The 17,649-nt window shown below is 44.1% G+C and overlaps 1 protein-coding gene across 2 annotated transcripts in view; it reads left to right on the top strand.

Annotated features, from left to right (window-relative positions):
- LOC138796975 (N-acylethanolamine-hydrolyzing acid amidase-like) overlaps nt 1-13,966 on the top strand; it is a 28,494-nt gene extending 14,528 nt beyond the window's left edge. The window contains exons 7-11 of one of the 2 annotated variants that reach the window (XM_069976737.1): nt 2,103-2,165; nt 2,623-2,689; nt 8,502-8,530; nt 9,600-9,683; nt 13,592-13,966. In XM_069976737.1, coding sequence (XP_069832838.1) covers nt 2,103-2,165; nt 2,623-2,689; nt 8,502-8,530; nt 9,600-9,669 — 229 coding nt within the window. In that variant the 3' untranslated portion in view covers nt 9,670-9,683; nt 13,592-13,966. Of the gene's footprint in view, nt 1-2,102; nt 2,166-2,622; nt 2,690-8,501; nt 8,531-9,599; nt 9,684-13,587 lie in introns of both variants that reach the window. The other variant, XM_069976736.1, reaches the window with a different exon arrangement.
- The last annotated feature ends 3,683 nt before the right edge of the window (nt 13,967-17,649 follow it).

Here is a 17,649-nt window from a genome sequence, read left to right as displayed (position 1 = left end):
GCACTGCACAAAAATGGCCTAACAGGGAAGAGTATCGCAGCTAGAAAGATTGCACCTCAGTCAACAATCTATCGCATCATCAAGAACTTCAAGGAGAGAGGTTCCATTGTTGCCAAAAAGGCTCCAGGGCGCCCAAGAAAGATCAGCAAGCGCCAGGACCGTCTCTTAAAAGTGTTTCAGCTGCGGGATCGAGCTACCAGCAGTGCAGAGCTTGCTCAGGAATGGCAGCAGGCAGGTGTGAGTTCATCTGCACACACTGTGAGGCGGAGACTCTTGGAGCAAGGCCTGGTCTCAAGGAGGGCAGCAAAGAAGCCACTTCTCTCCAGAAAAAACATCAGGGACAGACTGATATTCTGCAAAAGGTACAGGGAGTGGACTGCTGAGGACTGGGGTAAAGTCATTTTCTCTGATGAATCCCCTGTCCGATTGTTTGGGACATCTGGAAAACAGCTTATTCGGAGAAGATGAGGTGAGCGCTACCACCAGTCTTGTCTCATGTCAACTGTAAAGCATCCTGAAACCATTCATGTGTGGGGTTGCTTCTCAGCCAAGGGAATCGGCTCTCTCACAGTCTTGCCTAAAAACACAGCCATGAATAAAGAATGGTTCCATTATGTCCTCCAAGAGCTATTTCTCCCAACCATCCAAGAGCAGTTTGGCGATCAAAAATGCCTTTTCCAGCATGATGGAGCACCTTGCCATAAGGCAAGGGTGATAACTAAATTTTGGGTCCATGGCCTGGAAACTCCCCAGATCTTAATCCCATTGAGAACTTGTGGTCAATCATCAAGAGACGGGTGGACAAACAAAAAACAACAAATTCTGACAAAATGCAAGCATTGATTGTGCAAGAATGGACTGCTATCAGTCAGGATTTGGTCCAGAAGTTGATTGAGAGCATGCCAGGGAGAATTGCAGAGGTCCTGAAGAAGAAGGGTCAACACTGCAAATATTGACTTGCTGCATTAACTCATTCTAACTGTCAATATCATCTTTTGTTACTCATAATATGATTGCAATTATATTTCTGTATGTGATAAAAACATCTGACAAACACACATAAAAAACAGAGGGCAGCAGATCACGTGGTAATATAATATTTGTGCAATTCTCAAAACTTTTGGCCATGACTGTACTGTTGATGTAGATTTTGAAAGTTATAACGACAGTGACACGTTAAGAGAAGACTGAACATGCTATGCTACAGACAGTCCAGATCTGCAGCACATGTGACTAGCTACAGAATCGACCAAAAAAGTGGCCATTTTACTGGTGCATGCACTGACTGGCTGTCTAGTATCTCCTCTCTACATTGACATTTTGGGGGGGCTTCAGAACCAACTACCAATTTTCCATAGAGTTTTGGTCCCAAGATTCAATATTTTCAACATACAATGGTCGTCCTGGAACCAATTGATATTGTAACTTGAGGGACCACTATACTGTAGTTGCCTATTAGCACACTACCTATTAGCAACCACTACCCCCAAATTTATCCAAAGATCTTAAGCCTGGTTTACATCATGATTTTGCTTTCTGTTTAATGTATTAGTTTTATTAAAAAAAAAATAAATGCAAACACATTGTAACAAAAAAAGGCTCAAAACGGAGTGTTTGGAGTGTGTTTTTTTTACATTTTGTAGCATACACAAAAAATGTGGTTGACCACGCTTTTCTATACAATGAAATAAAACATTCCAAAACGGATACAGTTAGACAGATAGCAAAACTGTGGTATGAGCCAAGCCTTATCTGGCATATTTTGTCCTAGGAAACATGTTTCTTTAAGCAAGGTAAATGTTGAGGGTCACAAAATAAAGGCATAGTTGGAAAAAGCTCAGTGCACATGGTAGACTTAAGCGTCATGCTCCACATATCCAGACCCAGTGTGGAGCCAGATCCTGTAGTCATGTATTACTCATTTCCCTCTACCCCCTTTTCCTACTACCATCATGTGTTCCTCTTATCAACCTAACTTCTGCCTCTGCTAACGGACATCTAGTAGACAAGGGGAAATGTGTTCATATCCAGTTACACATTACTAGGTGTATATACTGAGTTATACCACACAACTAACTCATGATTTTTTTGTATATACACAGATGGTTCCTAGTACAAACTAACCATGACACATGGCTGGGCTCACCAAGAAATGATCCAAGATGGTATGTAAATGTTATGATGATAAACTGACAATACTAACTCTTAGGGCCAATTCACATTGAGGAATCAGTGCAGAATTTCAATGGAGTTCAATGGAATTTGCACTTTGCAGTTCACACAGGGGAGTTTCTGCGCTGAGTTTTCGGCGGCAGATCCGCTTTCCGCCAGAAGAATCGACATGTCTACAGAATGTGTGAATGTAGTCTAAGAAGGGCCCCTTTCCGAGTTTGCTATAGGATTTCTTTGTGGATCTGTAGTGTTTGTCATACCCTATACATGATTTGCCTATTGGACCATGGTAAATGACTGTGACAGAGAAGAAAACTGGGCAAAAGTGTATGATAATGTGGTCAACAAAGGAAATCTATATTGCTTAAGTAATGTAACCAAAGTCTAAACATGATTAGCCAACAAAAGTGTAAGAGTATTGTAAAAATGTATATGTTTTTATACCCAAAGGCATATTGCAACCCAAGCCTTGAATGCAACTGGGCAAGAAAACATAAATAAAGATACATTATACAAGGTTGGTGAATCAATATCAATCTACCTACCTATCTATCTATCTATCTATCTATCTATCTATCTATCTATCTATCTTTCTTTCTATCTCCTATCTATCTATCTTTCTTTCTATCTCCTATCTATCTATCTATATACAACGAATAGTCCGCAGCACTCCAAGTTGTGAAACAAAAAGTGGTATTTATTCCAAATATATCATAATATCAAAAATAGTGACATGCAGCAAATAGACGCGACGTTTCGGCAGCCTCTACGCTGCCATTCTCAAGCGTGTCTTCAGTGAAACAAACTCATATATTTATCCACACATGTGAAATACAAAAAAGCTTTCCATTGGTTCCTAAAGTGCATCAATTAGTCCACACTCGTGTGGACACATATGTGAATCTTAACCCTTTGTGTACATTACGATTGCATATACTGCAAATATACTAGTGAACAAGTAGTGAGTGCAGGCTTGAAAATGTTATGCGAGAGACTGGCTCTCTAATAGATTAACAAATGTCCAAAAATAAATGTCCAAAAATAAAAAGTCCAAATATGCATCCATGTGGTAATACCATGAAATCACCCTTGCTTGTACTTGAGGAACGTAGGGCTCCGCATCAGATGGAAATCCAGCGAGCTTGTAGTTGCTTATATCATCCACCGGCTCAGGGGGGCAGTGTGGTCTCACCATTAAGGATCATTGTAGACACCGCTTCCTAGTCACATCATCCGATCCACTAAATAGGTGAATCGAGGTGTGCATCCCAGGTTGACACCCCTTCCACGCCGGACAAAAGTGCAGCAAGGAAACGCAAGGTCTCCAACAAGTGTGAATAATGATATGACGTTCCTCAATGTAATTACGTCGCGTCTATTTGCTGCATGTCACTATTTTTGATATTATGATATATTTGGAATAAATACCACTTTTTGTTTCACAACTTGGAGTGCTGCGGACTATTCGTTGTATATGGACATTCATACCCCTGGTTGGGGAATCTGCTGGCACCAAACTACGTTTTACAAGGTAGTGCTGCTTTTATATTCTTTTTCCTCTATCTATCTATCTATCTATCTATCTATCTATCTATCTATCCATCCATCCATATGTCTCCTATCTATCTATCTATCTATTATCCATCTACTAACTATCTATCAATCAATCAATCAATCGCCATATAATTACCTGGGAGGATCTGTGGTCTTTGGCTGTCCAGGTATGATGGTAATTGTCGTTTTGCAAGAGTTTTGGGAGACAAAACCTTAAGAGCCTTTTACATAGGCCGATTATTGGCCAGGAATGTCCAGTGTTGGACTGGGGTATCTGGGGCCCACCAGAGGAAATGATCCTGGGGGCTAACCAATGAAGAACCAGTGAGAAACAACATGTCAGTCAGTGTTAGTGCAGGTTATAAAGCTGGGGGCCCACTGGAGGATTCTCTGGTACTCTGGTTGGCCAGTCCGACATTGGGAACGTCGCTAGAAATGCTCCTGCGGACAATAATAGGTCAGAGTAAAAGTGACGGCGATTAGCCAAAGCCCGATTATCGGCTGATTGTCTATTTAAAATCTGCTTTTTATTGGCCGCACATCTCCCTGTGTAAACGGAAGGAAACTGACAGCACAAATATGTATATATTGGGGTCGGGGATATGTATATATCTGTACTGTCCTTTTTCAGATCACAAGCTGCAGTGTATACATACCATCCGTGCTGCTTGTGATCTGGCGTTTGATTCTCCATTCCTCCGCCCAGAGCTGTAACTTCAGGCTGCCGCCTTCTGCAGATTGACAACCGGAGGAGGCGGGGCCTGAACATACAACCGGTGGCTAGAAAACTGGAGAAGCCAGATGCTGGATCATAAGCAACATGGTATATATACAGTAGATGGCTAGTGATCTAGAAACTGACAGCACAGACAACAGAGACATGTATCATTTCTGCAGCCACTGTATATATGTATAAGGATCATTTGTGCATCCCAAGACCCTCGATTTGTGTAAAGGTACTGCAAAGAAGTGCTTATGTGTGGTCCCCACAGCGAACAAGTGGGCCTCTTTGCCGTGAAACTCACGCAGAAGTAAACTTAAACAGAAACTAATGACACCAAATTGCTTGGCGCCTACTGTAATTGCATCAGGTCTCCTTCAGCTTTAAACCTTTGCATTTCAAAGGTTAAAAACAGTGGGTGAGACCTGCAAGAATAACTGGCATACTGGTGTAAAACTTGCAGTGCAGCTCCCCTCTGCAGTCACTGATTGGCTGAGCAGGTAGTTCCTGTTGGGCCATGATGTCACAGGAACCAAGAGACCAGCAGGTGACTGTGAGCAGTGGCCCTGGGGCATGGTACGTCTAACTTAATTATTATGTTCCCACCAACCCCTGCCCTCCTTCATTTTTTAAGATTGCCCAAACTAATCTAACCCCCAATTGTTTTGGTATGCGGCTAAGGCAGTCCTCCGGGGCCGGATATTGGGCTATGTGTCCTCACAGAAAAAACTAGCCCAGCGTAAACTCTCCTTGTATAGTGGGAAGTTGAGGGAAGCTTATATCGCTTTCCTCTCCCTGCCTTGTGCTGCGACGAAACAGCAGTGGCGCCAAGCCAAACTAGATTACGAGGAATGGCTGGAGAGAAAGGAATCCTTTGCACGCTCCAAATATGAAGCTCTCCTTTTTCGCTTCGGCAACAAGGCAGGGAGATTGTTAGCCAAATCTGCTAAAGGTCCGTATCCTCCCAACTCATATAACTAGTCTCAGAGATAAACAAGGGAAGATAGTGAGTCACCCAAAGGAAATAAATGACATCTTCCGGGAGTTTTACTCCGAATTGTACTCTGAACCCCCTCTCCCCCTGGAGAGACCCTTGCAGTGGTTGGATCTTCTCCCTTCCTTGGAGGAGGAGGAGAGTTCGCTGCTGAACTCTCCCATCTCTTTGGAGGAGTTGAAGAACACTATCTCCCATCTACCTCCCATGAAATCACCAGGCCCTGATGGTTTTTCGGGGGAATTTTATAGGCTGTTATGTGATGAGATTTCCCCGGCCCTACTACCTCTGTACAATGCTTACCTCTCTGGTCAGGTGGTCCCGCCACAAAGTAATACAGCCCATATAGTTGTCTTACCAAAACCTGGTAGAGACCCCACTGATCCTGCCTCTTATAGACCGATTTCTCTTATAAACGTAGACCTAAAGATTATATCTAAAATTATGGCAGACCGCCTAGCGAGCATCTTACCCCGTTTAATATCTCCCGCACAGGTGGGTTTTGTAATGAGAAGGGCGAACTGTTATATCGGTCATGGACGAGGTTCACTTGCACCCGACCCGGCATCCATCCCCAATGCTGTTGTCTTTAGACGCCGAGAAGGCTTTTGATAATGTGCACTGGGGATGGCTGCGGACAGTATTGCAAAAAATGGCCTTTCCGGAGGCTTTTTGGGGGCTAATCAATGCCATGTATTCCTCTCCCCTGGCTAGGATCTCTACCCCAGGGTTCTTATCTCCCACTTTTCCTTTGCAGAAGGGGACACGTCAGGGGTGCCCCCTTTCCCCATTACTATTTAATCTGATTATTGAACCCCTGTCTAGATACCTAAATGCTTCCCCTGCGATCAGAGGAATCAAGGTAGGGAACCGAGAGGTGAAGTCAGTACTATTTGCCGATGACTTATTGCTCTTTCTTGACCACCCATCTGCAGATCTGCCTGTAGTGTTTGAATCTCTGCGGCTTTTTGGGCAATATTCGGGGTATAAGGTTAACATCGGCAAAAGTGAGATCCTTGACATCTCGACTCCATCGGCTCGCAGACTGGGACCACTACCGGTGCCAGTTCGGATAGCCAGTAATCACATTAAATATCTAGGAATTCTTATTGGCAAAACCCCTCACTCTATCTATTTCTTGAATTATCCTCCCTTGATTGCCAAGGTAACAGCCGAGCTCCGCCGCTGGTCCCACATTCCCTTACCATTATTGGCTCGATGCCATCTCTTGAAGATGATGTCATTTGCCAAGCTCTTATATCCGATGCAGACTATCCCGCTATTGCTTCGACACCAGGATGTGAGCACACTTCAGAGGGCATTTGTATAGTTCTTCTGGGCGAACAGAAGGCCTCGCATCGCTTACCGTAAGTTGGTTTTTGCCAAGGATAAAGGGGGGCTCAATCTACCTGACATTAGGCTATATAATTTAGCGTGCCTCTTGAGACATTGCATCGACTGGTTTAGGGGCGGGGGTGGCTTTTCCAATGTGGCTCTGGAGGCGGAGTTAGCTTCCCCGTGGTCCCTGAACTCTCTCCTTCATACTAAGTTTTCTGCTCTCCCATCTGTGATCAGGACTAGTGTTCTTTTTAGAGACACGATCGCGGCTTGGAAAGCAGTCTGTTCCTCTTTGGGTCTGGCTTTTCAAGCCAGCAAATTTATGGGATTATGGGGCCATGTAGCTTTCCCGGAAGGAAACAGCAATAAGATGTTTCTGGAATGGAAATCCAAGGGGATACGAATAGTGCGAGATATCCTCCATGATAAAGAGCCTCGGTTACTCACATTCCCAGAGTTCTGCGCCAAATGGGGATTGGGTCCTAATCATTTTCTTTCTTATGGTCAGGTATCTTCTTTCCTACTCTCTTGTTTAAGGAGTTGGCAAAAGGAAATAGAACCTGGGGTTTTAGATACCTATATTATGACTGAGGAGGCTTGTCACTCTCTTTCCTTTCTCTATAGTGATCTTAAGAGGGAGTCCTTGTCGCCAGTTCTCCCATCTATGTTTGCATATTGGGAAAGGAAACTGGGCGAAACCAATCTTACTGACCCTATCTTGAAAGGGTGGGGGACTGTCCGCAACGCTATTGTTAATGAACGGTGGAGAGAAACTCGCTTTAAGATTATTGTTTTTCCTTACGGAGATCCCCGTCGCATCCGGATAGACAGCTTGCCCGAAATGTCATGCCCCTGGGTCGCACCTGCTGCATGGGTTGCTGACTTGCCCCAAGGTGCTACCCTTTTGGGACGCTTTGGCGCAGTTATGGGACAGGAGGTTGCATCAACATATGACCGTTAATCCCCAAACTGTGGTGCTGCACATTTCAGGGGATGACAGGCCTATGTCTCACCTTTTACATATATTTATATTGGTAGCGAAAAGGTGCCTTTTGGATAAGTGGCTGCAACCCTCTATTCCAACGATTCCAGAAGTGGCGGGGCAAATGAAGTATTATCTTAAGAGGGATCAGCTAGACGCGGAACTACAAAAAGATAAAAGGGTGAAATATTTTGTTGCTAAGTGGAGGTCTTTCATTTGTGCCTTTCTTAATCCTGCTGAAATAGTGTCAGTGATATACCCATTTAGACTCACGGAATGGTACCTGAAGGCGGATCTTGCTGGCAGCCTGGGGAAACTGAAGCTTCCATCTCCCTGAGGAAGCTTTCCTGTGAAGTAGCTTCTCAGTGACCTACTCCATTTCCATGAAATATTAGGTCCGAGTTAAGAGTTTTGTGGTCCTGGTTGAAGGGATCTGCAAGCACGGGGAGGGACGGGTTGGGGGAGGGTGGTCTTTTCTTTTGGGTTGTTGTGTTTCTGTTTATGTTTCAGCTCTTGTTTTAAGAGTATGTGTCAACCGCCTTATTCTGTATAATGTCTTTGTTGATGAGTGTTGTGTAAAAAATTTTGTGAAAATTTGAATAAATACATTCTTAAAAAAAAAAAAAAAAAAAAAAAAAGATTGCCCAAACTACTCCTTTAGCAGCTTCATGTTGATGACAGAAGCCTTTTGCACTGATTCTATGTATTCTGTCACAAAGACTAATATATATTTTTTGCAGGTATTATCGACTAACAAAGTGTTAAACCGGTAAGGGTTTTAAATTTATAACATCAAAAATGTTTTCTATCTAAAAAAAAAATTTTTTATATAAAAGTGATCATGCTAGGAGATAAGAATTAAAAAGCAATATTCAACTGCCCAGTCCTCTGTGAGCGCCATTCTGATGGTGCCAGTCCTTACTGTTCACCACTTCAACGTCCCCGGCTAAGAAGTTGCCGTTCCAATTTTGCTGGTCCTGACTTAGATGCAGCAGATTTGTTACAGAAATGTTTGTAAAGGCGCCATTCATTTGAATGCAGTTTAGAGAAAACCATGGGGGAGGTTTATAAAAATGGTGTAAAGTGAAACTGGCTCAGTTGCACAACAATGCAACCAATGAGAGTATAGGGGCCATTTTTCAAAGACCTTCTGTTACCTTTGCTTCTTTGTTGATAAATCCACCTGTCCATGTTAAAGCAACTCTGTACCCACAATCTGACCCCCAAAAGCGCTTGTACCTTCAGATAGCTGCTTTTAATCCAAGATCTGTCCTGGAGTCCGTTCGCAGGGAATGCAGTTATTGTGCTGAAAAACAACTTTTAAACGTGCAGCCTTGTGTCAAATTGGCGTGGCCTAGGGTACCCATGTCCTAGGATTTCACTGCCTCCCGTCCCTCCTCCCGCCCTCTTCATTGTTAGGAATGCCCTGGGCAGGATTTTTCCTATTCATCACCTGTTTGAACACTGCACATGTGATGAATCGTTAAGGCACCTGTGCAGTGTTCACACAAGTGATAAATAGGAAAAATACTGCCCAAGGCATTCCTAATGATGAGGAGGAAGGGGAGGAGGCACGGAGAGGCGTTGCAACCCTAAAGCATAGACACTCTAGGCCATGCCAATTTGACACAGGGCTGCAAGTTTAAAAGTTCTTTTTTAGGACAACATAACTGCATCACCTGCCGAACAGACCGCAGGACAGATCTTGGGTTAAAAGCAGCTATCTGATGGTACAAGCGTTTGGGGGGGGAGTCACTTTAACATATATCAGAGAGGCTGCCTGTTAGAACTAAAATATCCAGCTTTTTTGTTCTAATTATGTATTTTCCCCACATCAGTGGAACAATTCATACCTCAATGATGAATGCAGCTTCACCTCAAGACTACATTTCCTGGATTAGGGTCTGAGATGAGCAAGGCAGGTAATCTCATTTTAATATTCAACAACTCAAGTTAAAGGACACCTGTCACCCCCCGTGCCGGGGTGACAGGCTCCCGACCCCCTGTTAGATCCCCCTATACTTACGTGATCCCGCCGGGTCCCGCTTCCTGAGCCAGCCGGGTCCCGGAGATATCCGCTCCCGAAGCCCGGCGCGTGCGCTGACAGCAGAGTCCGATGCCCATAGAGAATGAATGGGGAGTCCGATGCTCCGTCATTCTCTATGGGCATCGGACTCATCTCTCAGCGCGCGCGCCGGGCTTCGGGAGCTGATATCTCCGGGACCCGGCCGGCTCAGGAAGCGGGATCCGGCGGGATCACGTAAGTATAGGGGGGGTCTAACAGGGGGTCGGGAGCCTGTCACCCCAGCACGGGGGGTGACAGGTCCTCTTTAAGTACTTTTTTTCTGGGTCCATTTGTGTTATAAAAACAAGGTAAAATAGATTGCTTTTGACCTTACTAAAAACGTACAATACAGGTCTATGTAAAGTAACACTAAACCAAGATATAAACTGTTGCGCTATGTTCCCACTTCGGGAAAATATCAGGTAAAGGCAGCTGTCTTGTTAAATATATGGATGCTAATGATGATCATGATAAAAGACGGCCATGTTCCCCAATATTTTCCCAAAGTGGGAACATATCCTTAGGGTATGTTCACATGTGGCAGATTGGCTGCTGACTTGCTGTGCATTTTGGGGGACATTTATGTGCATTTTGGGGGACATTTATGAAGCTTACTTCCGGGGCATACACCAGGGAGAAGGCACAGTTCCCCCTTCTCCCTGGCATACGCCTGCCGTATCCCCCGCTCGCCTCATGGGCGGGCACAGGGGACACAGCAAGATGGGGAGGAGGCATGCTCGCAGGCATAAATCATGATTCACATCTACACTTGCTGGAAGCAGGGGAAATGGGTTGGGGCCTAATTCAAGACAGGTATGCGAGTATGCCAGTCTTCATAAATGTCCTCCTTTGATTTTACTTTTGAAGTTCATTGGGGAAAATCTATGGCAAATCTATATAGGAATATATGACAATTGTCCCACATCGGGAATATATCGTGGAAGGCGGCCGGGGAAGGATGGCCACTAATAAATCAACGTGAAGGACGCTAATAATGATATTGATGGCCGCTAATAATGATAATGATGGCCGCTAATAATGATCATGATGGCGGCTAACAATGATCTTGATGGCCGCTAACAATGATCGTGATCATTATTAGCCACTGTCTATTTAATAAGACGGCAGCATTTGCCCGATATGTTCCCTAAGTTGGAATATAGCCATATTCTGGAAAAAATAAGATGAACTTATGCAAAGTGCAAGGAGAAAATTGTCTGTGGAAGGGAGGGGTATCTATAGATGATTTTTGTATCATAGAATTTTTTTTTACAATCTATCACTATTAAATAGTTGTCCAGACTGTGAATCAAGTCAAAATGATGGCAAATTGTTGCCACCCAGTTTTACCTTAAAATCATGCAAAAAAGAGCCAGTGGAGCCTCATGTAAGAGTCTCAAAATACAGGACTAGCCAGATATCCCTCCAGGAAGGGCCCCGGCAAGGAGTGGCTGCTGTACGGAAACCACCAAAACCACCATATTAGGTGGCCCTATAAGTCAATTTAATGACAGGGGAAAACCAAGGCCAGGTATCCATCCACAGACAGCTGTTTCAGGGTGTTGCCCCTCATCAGTGTGGAGCAGGATTCTGGCTAGGTGGGTTATAGGTTGAACTTGATGGACTCTTGTCTTTATTCAACCTTATTAACTATGGAACTATGGAAGCCAGTTTTTCTGATGCAAAGAAAACCAGATGTTCAGCACTTACAGTTTAATATATCAACCCCAATGTTTTACTTAGTTTGTACTGATTACATGATATTTAAATGGGTTATCCATATTATATTTATATATATTGTTGCCGACATACGAACGATTTTTAAATGTTGCCTGCAATTACACAGAACAATTATCATTTAAATTTGAACGATTTAATGATTTTTCGCACGATAATCGTCCCGTGTAATAGGGCCCTAAGATGAGAGATGGTTCTAGTGGGACAGTGATTCCACATATAGTAGAAATATAGCGAACAATCTCTGACCAGAAATTTTGAAGGGTTGGGCAAGTAAGCCAAATATGTGAGAGTGTCCCTGGGTGTGCTTTACATCTCCAAAAGTTATCGTCCTTATCTTTTTTAGTATATGTGGTGTCCTGTACCATCTAGTGGTTAATTTAAAGGAATTTTCTGATATTTTAATACACCTAGAAAAGCCATGGAAATTTTTAAAGATTTGAAGGATTGTAGATCTGGAGAATGTTATGTCTAATTCCTTTTCCCAGGATGTAATAAAAGTAGGTTTGCTTATAGCTTCCTGACATAGAAGGTTTTTGTAGACTTTAGATAGTAAACCCTCTAGGAAATTGTTCCATGTCAAGATAACATTCCAGCCAGGAGCTGTCTCTCTAAGTAGGATATGTTTCAATAAATTTTTGACACTCAGCAGTGAACATATCTGATTGAGACTCTAGCGCACCCTTAGGCTGGGTTCACACTATGTATATTTGAGGCTGTATTTGGTCCTCATGTCAGGTCCTCGTAGCAACCAAAACCAGGAGTGGATTGAAAACACAGAAAGGATCTGTTCAAACAATGTTGAAATTGAGTGGATGGCCGCCATATAACGGTAAATAACTTCCATTATTTCAATACAACAGCCGTTGTTTTAAAATAACAGCACATATTTGCCATTAAATGACGGCCATCCACTCAATTACAACATTATGTGAACAGAGCCTTTCAGTGTTTTCAATCCACTCCTTGTTTTGGTTGCTATACAGCCTCAAAAATACAGCCTCAAATATACGTAGTGTGAACCCAGCCTTAGGGTAGCTTCACACGTACCGACTCGCAGCATCAATAATGCTGCAAGTCGGCCAGGTCCTGGCAGATCACTTTCACTACATACACACAGCGGTTTGAGCTACCACTGCGTGTATGTAATTCTGCCGGCCGCTTAACCCCTTTGTCTCCCGCTCTGTATACATTACCTGTCCTCGCTGCACGGGGTCCCGGCGTACTGCTCTCCCGGCAGGGCAACACACTGATTGGTTGGGCGGGAGAGCAGTAAACCGGGACCCTGTGCAGCGAGGACAGGTAATGTATACAGAGCGGGAGCCGGGCGGCAACTGAAGGGGTTAAGCGGCCAGCAGAATTACATACACGCAGCGGTCATTCAGACTGCTGTGTGTATGTAGTGAAAGTGATCTGCCAGGACCTAGCCGATTTGCAGCATTATTAACAATGCGAGTCGGTACGTGTGAAGCTACCCTTAGGGAGGGTTTTCCATAAAATGCTTTCTAATAACGGTATCTCTTTTATTTGCCCATAAGATGGGATATATTGTTATGTTCAACAGGTTGCTCCATGGCGGTGATAACTTAACAGCTGATCTATTAAGGAAAGCTGGTATAAGACCAATTGGCATATGTGATGGGGGGTGTTTGGTCTCCAAAGTCTTATAATAATAGTTGAGCCAAACGTGCAATGTACCTGTGAGGGGAAGGCCTACTCATTTTTCTGAATAAGATCTTTAGACCACAGACAAATTAAATTGTCTTTTCCTAGGATATGCTTTTCTAAGTCAATATATAAAGGGGTGGACTTAACTGATACTAGAGAGCCATCTTGTCAAATGAGTTGCATGATAAGAGGTTTTTAGGTCAGGGAGGCCACAGCCTTCTAGGTGTTTTTGTTGTCTCATGTAAATGTGGGCTACTCTTGGTTTAGAGTGTTGCCAAATGAACCTAGAGCAGACCGATCTCCATTTTGAAAAAAAGGCTTTAATTTTTAAAACACAGTTTATCATTTTTTTGCAGGAAGCTGAAGACTTAACCCCTCCTTGTTTTGTTTGGGAGAATTAAAGAACTGGTTAGCCATAGCGTAAACCAGTACGGCCAGCCTACCTAATAATCCAATGTTAGTCAGAGATGGAGAGTGACCTTAAAACACATGGGAAATAAAGGTTCAGATGGAAAATAAAGTATTATTCATCGAAATGTGAGAATAATAAACCACTTGATTTGTGCAATTGGTCATACAGTCTCATATTTAATTGTCAATATATGTCTCATATTAATATGTTTAGAAGAAATATGTAAAAACTGTAGGGATAAAAACAAACATGAGATGATAAGTGGGATTATGGTACTGTATTCTGTTGGTATTCTCCATGTATTATTCATGCTCACAGAAAAAATTAAAATGTAAAATCCACAATTTACTGAAAATAAAGAAAATGGTCAATTATTATCATATCGCAAGTAGAAAAACAGCGGCACTCACCCATATATGCTTTTCTGTGGGGCATGGTCGGCAGAAGCGCAATGTCAGCATGAAGCGGCTGTCACCGTACCCTCAGCAGGCGTCCTATGATGTCCACACATTTTACGTAATACAGTTTCACAAAAACAAAGAAATCCATGAACAGCATACACCTGTGAATGCTGCTGTTTTTTTTAACTTTCTATATGGTTGACTGTTCTGTGTGTAGGCGGCTTGAGCTCCTCTCGGCTTTCTTCCTGGAATTGATTGTAGCCCATATACACTTGTGTCGTGCCGGCACACTATTTCTCTTGCAAGTATGATAACTTAACCCCTAACTTAATTATATTTTTTTATTTTGAACACAGACTTTTTAGTTAATTCATCATACAACCTCATCATACACCTCAGCTGCCGCAGCTCATCATACACCTCAGCTGCCGCAGCTCATCATACGCCTCAGCTGCTGCATAACATAATACACACCTCAGCTGCCGCAGCTCATCATACACCTCAGCTGCCGCAGCTCATCATACACCTCAGCTGCTGCATAACATAATACACACCTCAGCTGCTGCAGAGCCTTATCATACACCTCAGCTGCTGCAGAACATCATCATACACCTCAGCTGCTGCAGAACATCATCATACACCTCAGCTGCTGCAGAACCTCATCATACACCTCAGCTGCTGCAGCTTATCATACACCTCAGCTGCTGCAGAGCCTCACCACACCTCAGCTGCTGCAGAGCCTCATCATACACCACAGCTGCTGCAGAGCCTAATCATACACCTCAGCTGCTGCAGAACCTCATCATACACCTCAGCTGCTGCATAACACAATACACACCTCAGCTGCTGCAGAACCTCATCATACACCTCAGCTGCTGCAGAACCTCATCATACACCTCAGCTGCTGCAGAACATCACACACCTCAGCTGCTGCAGAACCTCATCATACACCTCAACCTGCTGCAGAACCTCACAATACACACCTCTCAGCTGCTGCAGAACATCATCATACACCTCAGCTGCTGCAGAACCTCATCATACACCTCAGCTGCTGCAGGGAAAGTCTGGGGCAGCATGAGGTGCAGTCCTCTTCTTCTTCTCTCCTGCACACAGCCGGCCCCTCCCCCTCCTGCTTCTCTTGTCCCGACAGAGAACGCAGCCAGAGAAGGTACCGAGGTGGCTAGGGAAGGATCCCGGGGGGAGTGAGGAGGGGGCCCTGCTTGTGTCTTCTCTAAGCTCTGCTCGTGACAGTAAGATGCTGACAGACAGCAGGAGCTGTGTGTGTGTGTGTGTGTGTGTGTGTGCGCAGTATAGTTGTAAGGAGCTTCAGCGGGCCTCCTGAATTCTAGTTTGAGCCCGGGCCCCTTACAACTGTACTGCCAATACTGCCCTGATGGCGGCCCTGGGTGCAGCCACCACCATATTGTATACCACTGCCCCCCAAAAACGAGTGGGACCACTAGTTCCTATATAGTTTGGGAATCAATATTAGGCTATATTACATAGCCTAATATTGATTCCCAAACTATATACGAATTGCTACCATCTAAAAATCTGGGCGTTCATTCTGGTCCAACTAGTCACAGTCCTGGGTTTCATAGTAATCAAGCCTCTATGGGCACAATTCAAAGATCTATCTCATGCAAATGTCATTGTGAGGCAGGCCTAGTAGTGCGTAGCCACGTTCGATGGACATGTGCAGTGCAGCCACCTCCTATCTCCGCTGTACTGCGCATGTCCAAAATAGCTGAATGAGTCTGAGGCTATTTCACACATGCGCAGTACAGAAGCTATGGAGTGTGAAGCTGTGGGTGACAGACCTCGTGGCATCATGTATCATTATGATGCTAGGAGTGCCAAAAGCTTCAGTGGATTACAAAGTGCCGGAATAAGGCTATCAGCAGGTTAGATTCAGCAAACCCACTGCTTCTCAATTCTAGTCCTCATAGCCCACCAACAGGTCATGTTTTGATGATATGCCATACAAAGAACACCTGGAATAATACCTGATGCATTTAGTATAATTATATCACCTTTGAAATACTAAAGTAATCCGCAAAACATCACCTGTTGGTGGCCATGAGGACTGAAACTGAGAAGCACTTGTCTAACCTGCTGATAGTTCCCCTTTGGGCTATGTTCACACTACGTATCTTTCCGCTCGTAGTGCGAACCGTGAATATACGCACCTAGTTTTGAGGTTGATGCGTTCGCTTGAAAGTATACAATATACGGCCGCACAGTTCACGCTACGTATGAGCTTATGACCGGATTGTATACGCCGCCGTGAAAAATGAACAAGACCATTGTTTGAGGACGGAAATGTTCCAACTCACGGCCGTGGATTTCCATGCGGTCCCGTACGAAGTACTTATTTCAGCCAAATTGAACTAGATTTTTCGATCCAAAAGGTTCTGTGTATTTTATTGGGCTTGGCGAAGATTTCCAAGTAAATGACCTGTTTCAGATCACTTCGAAACAAGCTAGGGAAGCATAACTGTACTACGGGCGTATGTTCGCGGTGCGTACGCATCCAGCCGCATGTCGATTTTTCCCACGGCCGTAGTTTCAGCCGCACATGTACGGCGGCATAAGAACTGCGGAAGGAATTGTATGCAGTGTGAACATAGCCTAAAAGTGTACCTATCTGTATGAAAAAACTTTTGAGATATCATAGAGACATGTCAAAAGATTTGATGGGACTGGGTCTGAGTGTTCAGATTCTGACCAATCGTGAGAACGAGTGGGAAATGAACCACACAGCCGCCTTTAAGGCACAAATGCAGATGAATGATACAGGCTGTAGGGACTTCTGGCATGGACAATGTCTCTGTACCATGGTGCCTGTGCCAGAAGCTAGAGGAAAGCGCATGCTGGATGAGAGCTGCTGGAGAGTGGGTGACAAGTGAGTTACATAAAGGCACTGAAGCGGTATATATTTTTTTTTACATGGGGGTAGAGGGGGCTTAATTACTATACTAGGGCACAGGCTGGGGGCCTAACACTATATGAGAGCATAAGGGGAAATAACTACTATATAGGGGCATAGAAGGAGCCTATTATATGGGGGTAGATTTGGCAGCGATAATTCATGGTGGGAGAAATCTACACGATGGCTGGAGAAGAAAAACTGTTAAAAGTGCCAGTGAGAGAAAACTACCCATATGAGTCACTGAATGTAACTGCACTGTAATATGTATAATATATTATATATAATATATTTTGAAGGAGGGTGATTGTGGGGGCCCAAGCATATTTTTTCACATGTGCCCTCGCAGTCTGTGTCTGTCTCCGCGACAGTATGTGTCCAAATGACAGATTAAAGGGGTATTCTGCTCAAACGTAACTTTAAATATACTGCTGCCCATGGTGAGTAACTAACAAACAGCCTATTCTTACCTCTCCACACTCCCCCAGTGTTGTCCTATGGCATGTTCAGGTCCCAGCTGAGACGATCCAGCCTTAACTTCCGAGTCTGGGGGGTGACAGCCCACTCAATCACTGGCCATGGCAATGCCCCCCATCTGGGCCAGTGATTGGCTGAGCAGGCTGTCACCCCCAGATGAGTTTTTCTCAGGAGTGGAGGACACTGGGGAGTGTGGAGA

This window comes from Dendropsophus ebraccatus, chromosome 7, assembly GCF_027789765.1.
Source record: "Dendropsophus ebraccatus isolate aDenEbr1 chromosome 7, aDenEbr1.pat, whole genome shotgun sequence".
NCBI classification, from domain to species: Eukaryota; Metazoa; Chordata; class Amphibia; order Anura; family Hylidae; genus Dendropsophus; species Dendropsophus ebraccatus.
This window is presented reverse-complemented; position numbering and strand designations above follow the sequence as displayed.